Source organism: Paramormyrops kingsleyae, chromosome 1, assembly GCF_048594095.1.
Source record: "Paramormyrops kingsleyae isolate MSU_618 chromosome 1, PKINGS_0.4, whole genome shotgun sequence".
Classification (NCBI taxonomy): Eukaryota; Metazoa; Chordata; class Actinopteri; order Osteoglossiformes; family Mormyridae; genus Paramormyrops; species Paramormyrops kingsleyae.
Genome location: NC_132797.1, coordinates 63240527 through 63253785, shown reverse-complemented (window position 1 = coordinate 63253785; position 13259 = coordinate 63240527). Strand labels below are relative to the sequence as shown.

Below are 13259 nucleotides of genomic sequence, written 5' to 3'. Positions count from 1 at the left end.
AGTAAATCCTGACACACACCCCCCCCCCCAGACTGAGCTGCAATCCCCCATAGGTCCTATGAGGGCTCGACCAGGAATCCGGTCAGCGAAATGGCTGTGCCTTGTGACCTATTTTAACATCCAATTTCCCACATCTTTTACTGAAAACCAGTGATTCCTCCTCAGATTTTTGCAAGCCAACCCTACCCTACCCACCCCCAGATAGCATACAAGGTGTCCCCCCCCCCCACCTTTCTGCTCGCCTCCCTCCACCAGGGAGGTTTAACCGTGAGCAGATGGCCTCTCTGGTGATCTCCTGTCCTAATCCTTAAATGACTTAAGTGTTTGTTTATTCCTTCACTTTCCTGAACGACTGCCCTGCTTTATACTATGATGCATACCATGCCAGAGCGAAACTGAGTGTGCCCGTGACCAGCAGACATACCATAGCTGATTGGATGAGACAGCCTGTCACTCGTTACGTTATCCGTCACGTGACACTTCTGTTTCTACTAGCTACTCTGACATGGCTTCATTCCATTATAAAAACAGAAAGATCAATATCTTTTTTTAAATTAAAAAAAAAAATCACAAAAAAAAGAAATTAAGTCAGTCAAATCTCATGCAGTTTAATAATTATAATAGCCCATCAAGGTATGTTTCCTGCCATCACAACGCCAAAACATAATTCTAGAATGCATATTCTTACACATGCTGTCCTGGCTTTGATCGTTAGCACTTGATAAATATATTTGAGCGTATTTTAAATTCCATTTGTCCACTCCTTATTCATGGAATGTGCCTGAGATCATTAGGTGTTATTAATACACAGGACGGATATTTAGCAGGTCCTTAACTAGCGGCTAATCAGAGGTGAACAATGGGGGCTCGGCTCCGGTGGCACGTATCGTGCCCGGCAGGGAGGGCTGGCGGGCAGGCGGGGAGGAGGCCGGCCCATTGTTGAAAAATCCCCTCATTTGCTTGTGGCATTTGCAATTAGTAAAGGAGAGCGATTGTATCGTATTAGCGGCGGCACTAAGAAAGTTTACCGGGGACCACAGAGGGAGGCGGCGTGCAGCCCAAGCAGCTGTTGCTGTTTGTTTATGTCGAGTCGGGGGGGGGGGGTTGGGGGTCCCTCGCTGGGCGCTGGGCGGCCCCCGATCCCGCTTGATCTCTGAAGATGGCTGCTGTTTGAACAAACCCTGCCTGTGTCCCCCCCGTGCAATGCCATCTGTCTCCCCAGGAATGTGGGCAGAGTTGCTCACACCCCAGCAGTTGTCGTGCTGGATCAGGGGGCCGGCTTCCCCCACGCCTCAGAGAGCTTTTGTGTCCCCTGACCGCTTAACATACCCACCTCCCACTCGGCATTAATTGGGCACGCCCGGCATGCAGCCTTGCGCTGACGCCACCATTGTTGTGGCTCTCAGCGTTATGGTTTCATTCTGGGTCACTCGTTTCCAGCGGGAACGTGGGAGACTCACGCTTATGAGCCCTATTGGGATATTAACACAACCTGCATCAAATTTGTAGGTGATTTCTTCATTTCCGGTCGGCACAAATGTTTTGTTTTATGTGGAATTATGTTTGCTTTACACGACTGGTTGGATAACCTGTGAAAGAATTGCAGTGTCACCCCAGTGATTGCCTCTAATTAATAAAACAATGTTAGATTGCAGTTTCTAATCAAGGGAACTTCTTAAAAGGGGGATCCTTTTGTGATTTTTTTTTTATCCGGCCGTTGAATCACAAAGGCATGCTTGTGTAGTCAGTGAGGCCGGAAATGAAAAAGGTGCATGGTCCGTGCCGTTATCGGCAGCTCCCTCACCAACATCAAGAGCAGGAAACCAGGGCGGCCTGCCGCGGAGAGCACCATTTGGCCTATGCTTGCACCGGGCCGGTTATCATCGCCAGCAGAGTGCATACCCTCGAAATGTCGGCTTGGATCTCATTGTAAATACCTTCTCTAACACAGCACCAACTGCTGAATCCGGGAGCTGGCAACCGCAAGTTCAAGTGCACAGAATGCGGAAAGGCCTTCAAATACAAACACCATCTGAAGGAGCACCTGCGGATCCACAGCGGTGGGTAGCCAGGGGGCGGGAAAGGGACTCTGTGCCCTTTTGAATATTCATTACCCTGATTTAGAGAACTTGTCATGAACTTGACGGGACTTACCGAAGCAGGAGGGGTTTATCCGTACTGATTCTAGGCCTTTAGAGTTCAGCATTTCAGTGTCATGATTTAGTCAGGTGCACATACTTAAGGGAATGCTCAGAATATCACTGCATTATATATGCATGACATCTTGAGACCTTTATTAAGATCTTAGCAGCTACCACATGACTGTTGACTGCTTGCCAACGTTCAGGTACGTTAAGGTGGTAATCCCGTGACCTGTGTGTCTCCCCCCAGGCGAGAAGCCATACGAATGCTCCAACTGCAAGAAGCGCTTCTCCCATTCCGGCTCCTACAGCTCCCATATCAGCAGCAAGAAGTGCATCGGCCTCATTGCTGTCAACGGGCGTGTGCGCGGCGGCGGCGCCAAGGCTGGCTCCTCGCCGACGTCGGCATCCTCCTCGCCCACTAACTCGGCCATCACACAGCTGAGGCACAAGCTGGAGAATGGCAAGCCTCTTGGGCTTCCGGACCAGCCAGCCCACATGAACATAAAGATGGAGCCACAGGACTTCAGTGACTATAAACTCATGATGGCCTCTCATGGGTTTGGAGGCCCCGGGCCCTTCATAAATGGAGGGATTGGGGGAGGCAGCCCTCTAGGAGTTCATGGCTCTGCTCATAGCCCTTTGCAGAACCTGGGGATCGGAATGGACTCTCAGCTCCTTGGATACCCAGGGCTGGGGAACAACATGAGCGAGGTGCATAAGGTTCTCCAGATCGTGGACAATACTGTGTGCCGACAGAAAATGGACTGCAAGCCCGAGGAGCTCTCAAAGATCAAGGCCTTCATGAAAGAGCTCGGCTCTCAGATGGAGGAGCAGAAGCAGGGCCTGACACCCCCTGGGGTTCCCCCAACCGGTCTTCCGGTCGTCAGCCACAATGGTGCCACTAAGAGCATCATTGACTACACGTTGGAGAAGGTGAATGAAGCCAAAGCTTGCCTGCAGAGCTTGACCACGGACTCAAAGAGACAAATTAGCAATATCAAAAAGGAGAAATCCAATCACATGTTAGATTTAGGTACGGAGGACAAAACTCATGAAAACAATGTCCTCTTCACGCCATTCTCCTGCCAGTACTGCAAAGAGACCTTCCCTGGGCCAATTCCCTTGCACCAGCATGAGCGATATCTGTGCAAGATGAACGAGGAGATCAAGGCAGTCCTCCAGCCAAACGATAACCTGACTCCCAACAAGCCAGGCCCATTTCCAGACAAACACACCCTACTGCTGTCCTCCATGCTTTCTGAGAAAGGACTGACGAGCCACATCAACCCCTACAAGGACCACATGTCGGTGCTCAAGGCATACTTTGCCATGAATATGGAGCCCAACTCTGAGGAGCTGCTCAAGATCTCCATTGCAGTGGGCCTTCCTCAGGAATTTGTGAAGGAATGGTTCGAGCAGCGGAAGGTCTACCAATATGGGGACCCCAGGACCCCACCTCTGGAGCGGCACAACAGGGAGGTGGCGCTGGCTGCCACCAACCACACTCCCGCTAAAGACCCAATGGTGGCCCGGTCCCCAGTGTCCCTGGTCAAGCCGGCTGACCGCATCACATCACCAGCAGTAGCCGAGCTCCACAACAACATCAACAGCTGTGACACTCCCCTCAGGCTTTCAAAAACTGCCCAATTTGCTGGTGGCAAGCCGACAGGCGAGAAATTGGACCACTCGCGCAGCAACACTCCTTCGCCTTTGAACCTCTCTTCCACGTCATCAAAAAACTCCCACAGCAGCTCGTACACTCCAAACAGCTTCACTTCGGAGGACCTTCAGGCTGAGCCATTGGACCTGTCCCTGCCAAAACTCATGAAGGAAACTAAACGTATTGTGACTGTGAAAAACCAGCTGAATCCCAACAGTGTCACCATCGAGCACAACAACAATGTGTCCTCCCCACGCAAGCACTTGGAGGAGCCTTTGAACTTGGCATACTTAAAAAAAGAGTTTGCCAACTCCAACAACGGCCACCTTGACAAAAGCACTAACCCCATTTTCAGTATTAACCCCTTCAGTGCCAAGCCTCTGTACACATCGATTCCACCTCAGGGCGCCTTTCCTCCTGCCACTTTCATGCCCCCAGTTCAGGCCAGCATCCCAGGCCTGAGGCCATACCCAGGGCTGGACCCCATGAGCTTCCTGCCACACATGACTTACACGTATGCAACGGGAGCGCCTACTTTTGCCGAAATGCAACAGAGGAGGAAATACCAGCGCAAACAAGGTTTCCAAGTAAGTGAGCCGCCAGACTCCCTGTGCATTCACTGCAGTCTGTCCCGGTCGTGCACCTGTAGGACAGTGAGCTCATACCATTTAGCCACCCAGAGCGCCCTTGTTTGGGGTACCATTGCATAATTGGTGCTTTTGGGGTTTCTGATGTTATCTGCCCTACAGAATCATTGAGGGCAAAGGGCAGTCCCCATCCAGACTCCATCCTGGGTGCTGGGATGTCCATGTGTCCAATATTGCATTCTATTTACCTTGGAGGTTGGAAGTCAGAGCTGAGAATGATGTCACACCCAAGTTAACCGCATTTCAGTGCAAAAAAGCAGGAAAGCCATTTAGCGGTACCAGTTCTACCCAAGTTCATTGTTAGAAATTGTTAGCAATACCAAATAAGGCAACGCAGCAACATGTCCACAGAAAGCGGTAGGATAATAAGAATAATATTTTGTTTGACTGATTTAATGAGACACAAAAAAGACATGAATGCCAATAAAATGTATATAGCTACAGCTTTCACTTCTGTTGATGAAGTGCGCAGCCATCTTTTGAGATCGGAGCTGCTGAGGTTTTTCCAACTTTCCGAGTCGGAAATTTGACTTCGGGGGGGGGGTTCCAGTTGAAATGTCCTACTAGGAACTCGGAAAATTCCGACTGCCCAGTTCAAATGGAACGCACCACATGTTTTGCAGGGTCTCCTCATGTTGTTGATTGGCCATGAATGTTCAGCCTCTCCTTAATGCTTCATCCCCACCAATGTTTTTGTTCTGTTCTATTTCTACAAAGAAAAAAGCGAAAAATGAGTTTCAACACAGGGATTAATAATGTAGCGTATCGGTGTTCATTACTGCAGTATGCTAAGGGCTGTTTAACATAGTGCCATTTCGATTAAAAAAAAGAAAGTATTCATAATGTTTCCCTTCCTAAGTTATTAAATTAGATTTAAAGAATACAGCTATGGGCATTTAGCTCAAATTGATTGTGGAGCGATGGTCCCGTCTCCTTAAACCTCAGCGTCGCTACATTTCAGGAATCTCAGTCAGGCCAAAGCCTTTACTTCTAACGAGGACACTGAGTGCGTCCCAATTTCTGTTCTGTTAGTGCACCTCATGATTTAATCATTACCGGTTGAAAATTAGAAGACTGTTGCAATATACCCCACAAAGGCCTCTTATTATTGTGACCCTCTAATATGATGATCCCCCCCCCCCCCATTAATTTAAGTAAGCCTATCAGGTTAATCTCTTCTGTGAAAGAGGAACATATAAATATAGAATTAGCACCCTTTTATATATAAAATTAAGCCAAATTCAAATGCAAATGTGTGGAGTAGCAAAATACTAAGTCGCTAAATGCTAATATTGCTGCCCTGGTTAGCTGACTTTCTGAGTCTGAGTCTCGTTAAGGCTCCTAAGGTGACTGTTGGTTTCCGGCCTTTTTTGGGCTGGGGTGGCCCCGTATGTGGTTAACAGGTGTGGATTGAGGGAATCTGGTTATTTTATAGGGGGAGCTGCTTGACGGCACAGCAGAGTACATGTCAGGCCTGGATGACATGACAGACTCTGACTCCTGTCTGTCCCGGAAGAAGATTAAGAAGACAGAAAGTGGTATGTACGCGTGTGACTTGTGCGACAAAACATTCCAGAAGAGCAGTTCCCTCCTAAGACACAAATATGAGCACACAGGTATATATACTGTTCCAGACACTCGTTTTACCCCGTGCCTCCTTCATGTTTTGTGTCCCTAAACCCCTTTTTGATTTTCTTTTGTTATTTTTCATTTTTTTACCTTTTCTCTTCCTTTGTGTTTTATTTCAGTTGTGTGTGTTATAACCCTGAATATGTTTCTCTCCTGTTGACAGGGATTATGATATTATTTCTTTTGCCACAAAGAACATTGCATTGGGAGTGAACTGTGGCCGTGTGTCTCCCAGTTTAATGCTTAAAAATGAATATTTCTTCATATTAGTTAATAACAGCCTGTCTGTGTGCCGTAGCTTGTATGACATGTTTGCCTTAGCATTACTGTTAGCATACCGTTAGCATTACCGTTAGCATTACTGTTAGCATTACCGTTAGCATTACCGTTGCCTCATGACCGTACTTTCCAAGCAAATTTAAAAAGTGGGAATGAGTATCCAGCTTTTCCCAACGGTGTTCCGCGGACAGACTGGGCGGAGCCTCATCAAAGGCAGTGCCCATGGGTCAGTGGCAGCGCCATGCACCAGGCCTTTCAGATTCCCTCCGAACTCCTGGACCACCGCTCCCAGCGGCAGACTTTCAGCGTATTACATCACCCACTCTCAGTCGTGTTCCCCAGCAACGCTGCTGCCGTGGCGGCGTGCAGGGAGGGAATTTGCTGGCTGTCGCCGTTTGAATTTGGCGGGGGAGGAAGTGGGTGGGTGGGCGTGGCCTACAACAGTGGGTGGGTGGGCTGGTACATGTTCAGCACAGACTTTTGCCCAAAAGGGCTTGTTTGCATGGAAACTCCACAGAAATCCACAGACGCACTGGGCTGGATGCTCAGAGTAGTAATGACTGCAGGGGTTGGGAGTGGGGGGTGTCACCATACTACAGTCAGCCTCAATGAGGAGGACTTATTTCAGAAGTTGACTTGGCAGGGTCAATGCTGCTATGCTCCATCAGAGTAGGCCGTTCTACAGCCCGGTACCAACGCCCCCCCCCCCCCCGCCAAACATCCAATATAACATGGTGACCACAGCGATCGTGCCCAGGTGCTGTGTCGCGTTGCATTTGACCCCCATTTCATCCTTCTTCGTCCCTGCCGCAGGTTCTTTTGAGTGCGTTCGCTTTACGCCCTCACTATACTGTATACACCAGAGGGATGTTAAATTTCACCTGTAGCCGGTTCCTCAGTTCGGCGAGAGTGCATGCCCCCATGCCTTCTGGGTGCCCCGTACTGTGTCAATGCCGCGCTCCTCTTTCCTTTCATTTTTGTTCTCCTTTTGTTTGTGTTCCTTGTCGTTCTCATCGTCCATTCCGTTTGCCTCCTTGATTTTCGTGTTGATTTTGCAGTCGTGTGTGGCGCAGCAGGCGGCACCTCCTAATAGGCCCTCTCCCTCCCTCCTTGTTCCTGCAGGTAAACGGCCACACCAGTGCCAGATCTGCAAGAAGGCCTTCAAGCACAAGCACCACCTGATCGAGCACTCGCGGCTACACTCGGGCGAGAAGCCCTACCAGTGCGACAAGTGCGGCAAGCGCTTCTCGCACTCAGGCTCCTATTCGCAGCACATGAACCACCGTTACTCCTACTGCAAGCGGGAGGCCGAGGAGCGCGAGGCGGCTGAGAGGGAGGCGCGTGAGAAGGGCCACCTGGAGGCCACGGAGCTGCTCATGAACCGTGTGTACCTGCGCGGAATGACCCCCCAGGGCTACTCCGACACGGACGAGCGAGACGCTGCCACCAGGGAGCGGCAGAAGGAGGCAGACGGGCCGTACGCCAAGATTGGTCGGCGGGACGAGGAGTTTGAGGAGGAGGAGGAGAGTGAGAACAAGAGCGTGGACACGGACAGGGACACATTAAGGGACGAGGAGGAGAATGGAGAGCACTCGATGGATGACAGCTCAGTGGACGGGAAAGCAGAGGCCAGATCCGATCACGAGGACGGCGTGTAACAAAACTACTGCATTGAAAACTTCCCCCTATACATATTATTTTTTGCATTTGTTTTCTTTTGTTTCCCCTGGTAGCCTTTGCTACCTGCTTTGTTTAACAACACGCTGCTGTGTTACCGTTCGACATGCACGTGCCTGAGAGAGTCTGGGAACCTCAAGATGGAAGGATATGAGGGTGGGGGGGGGGGGGGGGGGAGTTGCAAGGCGGGGCGGAGGGGGGGAGAAGACGCTGATGGGTATTGAAGCCAGGGAAGGCAGGTTGGTTTAGAACATGCATTATGCAAAAAAAAAAAAAAAAAAAACAACAAAAAAAGATGACATAGATGAAATATGTTTTTTTTTAATTGTACAGTATTAAGGCCTAAAAAAATGTGTGGTGCTAACATTCTAAAATCCTGTGTTTCATAGTATTTATAGCACAAACTCTTAACTTGTATAAATTGCACTCTGCTCCTGTAATCACTACACAATAATAAGAATTATTGCCTATGTATATTTATACAGTGTTTTAAAAAAAAGCAGCGTAGTGCCTGCACTACATTTCACCAGTATTATTCTGTATCTATCACTTGTGTTGTCTACAGGTTTGCCCTGTTGTCAGGCCAACTAACCACACAATTTTAGGCCTCCGAATCTCATCATGTGAAGGATCTTAACAGACACCTGGGTAATAATTAAGGTATTAAAGTCTTACAGCAACCCGGAAAACGAAGGAGAGACAGTATGAAGACTCAGAGATGGAAGGATGGAGTGGGCAGTGAAGGATAAAAAAGCCTTTGTAAGGTGTTTTTACGAGAGGAAAAATAAGCCTTATATGCAAACCTTTTAATCTGTGTGTTTCTGCAAGTGCCATCCTAGTATTGTGTAAAGTAAGGTGACGCGTGTCGCCTACGCACCAGCTTCAGTGTTCAGAAATAGTCCTTTGATTCTCAAATTGTTCCTTGGAGAACCCATGTCAGTATTAGAAGACTAGTCAGCAGCTCCTTAGTTTACACACGTTTGTGCAATTTCCTGTTTTTTTTTCCATTAACTTTTATCAGTATTACACCAAACCTTTTTTTTTTCAACATCAAAAAATTGCATTCATTTTTAGGTTTAAATAACATTTTATTTATGTGGCTCATTTTATATTTCCTAATTTTATTTATTTCATACTGTAGTGTACAGTATTATAGTTCTTCAATATATAGATATATTTTAGTAAAAAGGAACATGGCGTTGATCATTTGGGCAAATTTTACGTAAAGAGAGCATTTATTGTGTTTTAAAACATTAATTGTGAATTGCGAATTTTCAATTTTATTATTGTTTTGTTTCTTTTACTTTCCAGTTACTGGAAATTCCAAATTTTGGAACTTTTGATACAATATTGTGAAAACACTGTATTTTCGACTGAAAAATTCCACTTTCTTCATCTTGTTTTCTTTTTAGCTGAAAAAATGAAGAGGGACTGTTAAAATACAATGTATGATACACGAGAGAGGAAATCTTTCCTGAAATGTAAAAGTATTATTGAATTTTAATTTGTAATTTCTCTTGGAAATGACCATGCTCGAATAAAAGTAGTCAAATTAAAAAAAAAATGCAAGAAACAATTTGTGTTGCGTTGCATCCTGCTGTGTTAGTAAAAATGCGAATTTCATTTTCTGACAGCTGCGAAACGAAGGAACTTTGTATCGTGATTTACACTTCTAAAAGCTTGGTGTTATGGTCCGTCACTGCTAAAAAAAATCTAAATTTCATGTTTGATTGTTTTTTTTTTATCGCAGAATAAACCTTTTAAATAAGTAAAATAAAAGACTATAAAAATGCCTATGAATAAAAGTTCAAATTTGATAAAGAAATGTGCTTTTAACATTTTTACTTTACATTATTTACTTTTGTCTGAGCATCAGGTACACCACCGCAATACATCGGAAGCACACAACAGAAATTGGAGAGGAGAAGCTAATTAATCGTCGGGGGAAACGCGCGAATACCTGCGGAATCGGCGCGCCCGCGTTTAGGGGGCAAACGGCGGCTTTAAACGGGAAGGTGCTCGCAGCTCACACTTTTTTTCACATTGCTCATGCAGATTAAATACAGCATCAAACGGCTCGGATGAAAGGCAAATGGCCTCCGTACAGCCACCGAAGAACGTGCTTTGCATATTTCACCTTTAATATTGATTTTTGAAGCATTTGAAAACGAAGTGCAATCATTGGACTCTTTTTGTAGATAAAAGGTCCGGCCTTAAATGATTATAAGTTCAATTCAAATTACACTCAGAGCGTGTTTATAATGAAGTCGGCCTTGGGAGAGGAGAAGACCGCCCTCGGTTGAAAACGGGACTGGGACCGCGGAGACGCACCTGTCGGTCCCTTGGGTGCTGGGACGGGACGGGGGGCCTAGGGTGACGGGACGGGTCTGACATTTAGCGCCCGGTGCACTGGAGCAGAGCGAATCGGAATCCCGCCGTATTTAAGGACAGGACACAGTCTATTTATTGCGACGAGACTCCCCGTGGTCCCTTAAAAAGGAGGCTGACATGCAGATGGGTGAGCATTGGTGGGTTTCTTTCCCTCTTTAAATTTGTGATGACAGGGTGGCGTTAAAAGACGGTCATAAAGAAAGTAGCCTACTGTTACACCAAGTCACATTTTAGGCGGCATTTCAGGCGAAACTATTTGGAAATTGCGAGCTCTCGATACTGCAAATGAAACAATGGTGCCGATGACTGCAGAGGTATAAAATGCGAAGTAAAAATAAAATTGCAGTTATCAGAACTTAGAGTAAATCGCTCAAGGCTTCATAAAATTCCAGTTCAATATGGGCAAAATAATTTCTACCGCATGTTTTAATTCCAGTAATTAATAGGAAAAACAACTAATCCCTCCACACGCATCAATTAAATAAAATACTGTTAAATGTGTTTTTTTAATTCTTTTCACTTGGTTTAAACAAAAACGGCTACTAGCTTTTGTCATGTCTTATTTATTTGTTTGATTGTTTGTTTATTGCTCCATTAACCATTTTTACAGAAACTCGGACCATGCGTAGAGGATACAGGCATCATGGTGACCTTGGAGTGCCCTGACTTTAGAGCATGTTCAGAGCTTGGCCGCAATTCTGACCTGCCTGGAATGACTGTCTCACGGTGACTCATCAGTTGAGACCTCCATGGACTCCTCCTCTGCCCTCATGACTTCTCCCACAAACACCTCGGACTCAAACATATGAAGATGACTTAATATTGTCGTTGGCACTCGTCAAGCCTTCTCGGTATACAAAGGAGAAAGGCTTCTGGCCTCGGTCAGGATTACCTCACCCTGAGAAACACTGGACCGTTTCTAAAGTAAAACCATACCTGTTGCGCAGGCACCGGGGAAGGCTGGACGGGGTCTATCGGCGCTGCTTTTTAAAAATATTGAGTTACCATCTAAACCGAGGATGAATTAAGGCATTAACTATAGTTCTGTGGAGACTCGATACTTTCTGATGGTCAAAATTGACAGCGGTGTACGGAGTACGTTTAATGAGAGCTCCAAAAATGCAGTAAAATGGATGGAAAATAATGCAGGGTGAAATCTATATAAATGCCATTATTTTTTAACATTCAGCAAGATTTAAGGGCTTGATCAAAGAACTTTAATAAGATTCTGTATGCATATTAATAAATTATTTAATAGTATATGTAATGTAGCGTTTTCAGAGCGCTCCTGAAAATCCAATACAAAAAGCAATGACCAGTTGATAGGTTTGTATTTTTTTGGATGGGGAAGGAGGCGGGTGTGCAGAGTGATGGACGAGCAAAATCAGGAGCAGACTTTTGACCCCATTAAATCATTAACATACCCCCATATGCTCTCCGTATTATTCTCCGGGCACATGAAGGGCAGAACCCGGGAAGGGAGCGCAGACCTGGCACTTATTGAGAGAAAGTTCAATGGCAGACGCGGAGGAAGGGTGCGAGTGACCGGCGGGGATTAGCCAATCAGATTGTCAGAAGAGGGGCCAGCGGCCAGAGGATTAGCCAATCAGATCGTCAGAAGACCGGCCAGAGGTTCCGTCTGGCCGGAGCAGGTGCTATAGCGGTGTGCCAATAGTGCGCTGAAAAAGAGAAAGAAAGAAGAATGCAGTTTGACCTGCGCACAAGTGCCTCTATCGCAGGGCATCGCTTCTCTCAATGGGAAAGATTTATTATTATTTTAAATAGCGCTGATCCTATTCAGGTCTTAACGTCTGGATAGATGTTCAAGTGCCAAGTGACTTAAATTTTAACCTAAGGGAGACGGGAGTCTCCTTCCGCCGAAGTTAGGCTACTTGGATTTGGATATAATTAAAAGTTAGCTTTTGTGAGTTACGCAAAATACATTTCACTAGGCGATAGAGAAAAAGCTGAATTTCCCTTTGCCGTTCATACAAAACAATAATCAGCCTCGCTTTAGTTTAAACGAGTGTGTAACGCATCATGCTTACGTCAAGAATGGTTTTAACGTAAAGTAATATCTAGCTAAAATTATTTTGGTATATGATATGCCCCCGCTCTACAAAAAAATAAAACACTGAAAATAATAAACTGTTTGTTTTATAACTATTTCGATTATAACGCTCTTTTTAAATTTGGAAAATATTAAAGCTGTGACAATTAATTAACACACGTTTTTTCAAATTTAATATGATATGTATGGTAAATTAACATTATCTTTAGTAACCAACCATACTGTATTTTCTGCTTTTAGATAAAATATCAACTGATATAACTACATTGTTTTAAATGCTACTTTTTCTAACGCTTTTTTAATGCTTCTACCATTTCATTATTGAAAAAGGCTTGTTTGTCGTTCCTATTTTTACAAAGGCACAACAATAATAATTACAATCGAAATAAAATAATGAGAATAAAGAAAATATTTTTTCGTAAGTTTCTAAAGTTGCACTTGGCATTAGTCAATAAGGATATTAACATTTTTTCTTTTTAAGACCGTCATTTTAGAAAAAACTGATATAACGAATGATGCTTTTGGATCTGACACTTGTTTACTTCTTTAAGATAACTAATAAATTGAAACATGTGAATGTAATTTGTGGCACCATCGGGGGCTACGAGCAACCAAGCGGGCCGCTGCCCCCCGGACGCGGCAGGTGCAAGGCGGGGAGTGGGCGCGCAGCGAAGGGCACAAAGACAACAATGCTGTCCTGGACCAGGGGGAGGGAAGGCTTGCCCCGGCCCTTTTTGTGTCTGTCCGCTTTTATTATTTCA

At 45.7% G+C, this 13259-nt stretch overlaps 1 protein-coding gene across 4 annotated transcripts in view; it reads left to right on the top strand.

Annotated features, from left to right (window-relative positions):
• The window catches only part of LOC111849484 (zinc finger E-box-binding homeobox 2-like), a 60187-nt gene extending 51996 nt beyond the window's left edge, over positions 1-8191 (top strand). For 2 of the 4 annotated variants that reach the window (XM_023822394.2, XM_023822393.2), the window contains exons 7-10: positions 1952-2060; positions 2392-4391; positions 5887-5989; positions 7482-8191. In XM_023822394.2, the coding sequence (XP_023678162.1) occupies positions 1952-2060; positions 2392-4391; positions 5887-5989; positions 7482-8017 (2748 nt within the window). In that variant the 3' untranslated portion in view covers positions 8018-8191. Of the gene's footprint in view, positions 1-1951; positions 2061-2391; positions 4392-5886; positions 6068-7481 lie in introns of all 4 variants that reach the window. The other 2 variants (XM_023822390.2, XM_023822389.2) reach the window with 1 other exon arrangement.
• Positions 8192-13259: the final 5068 nt, after the last annotated feature.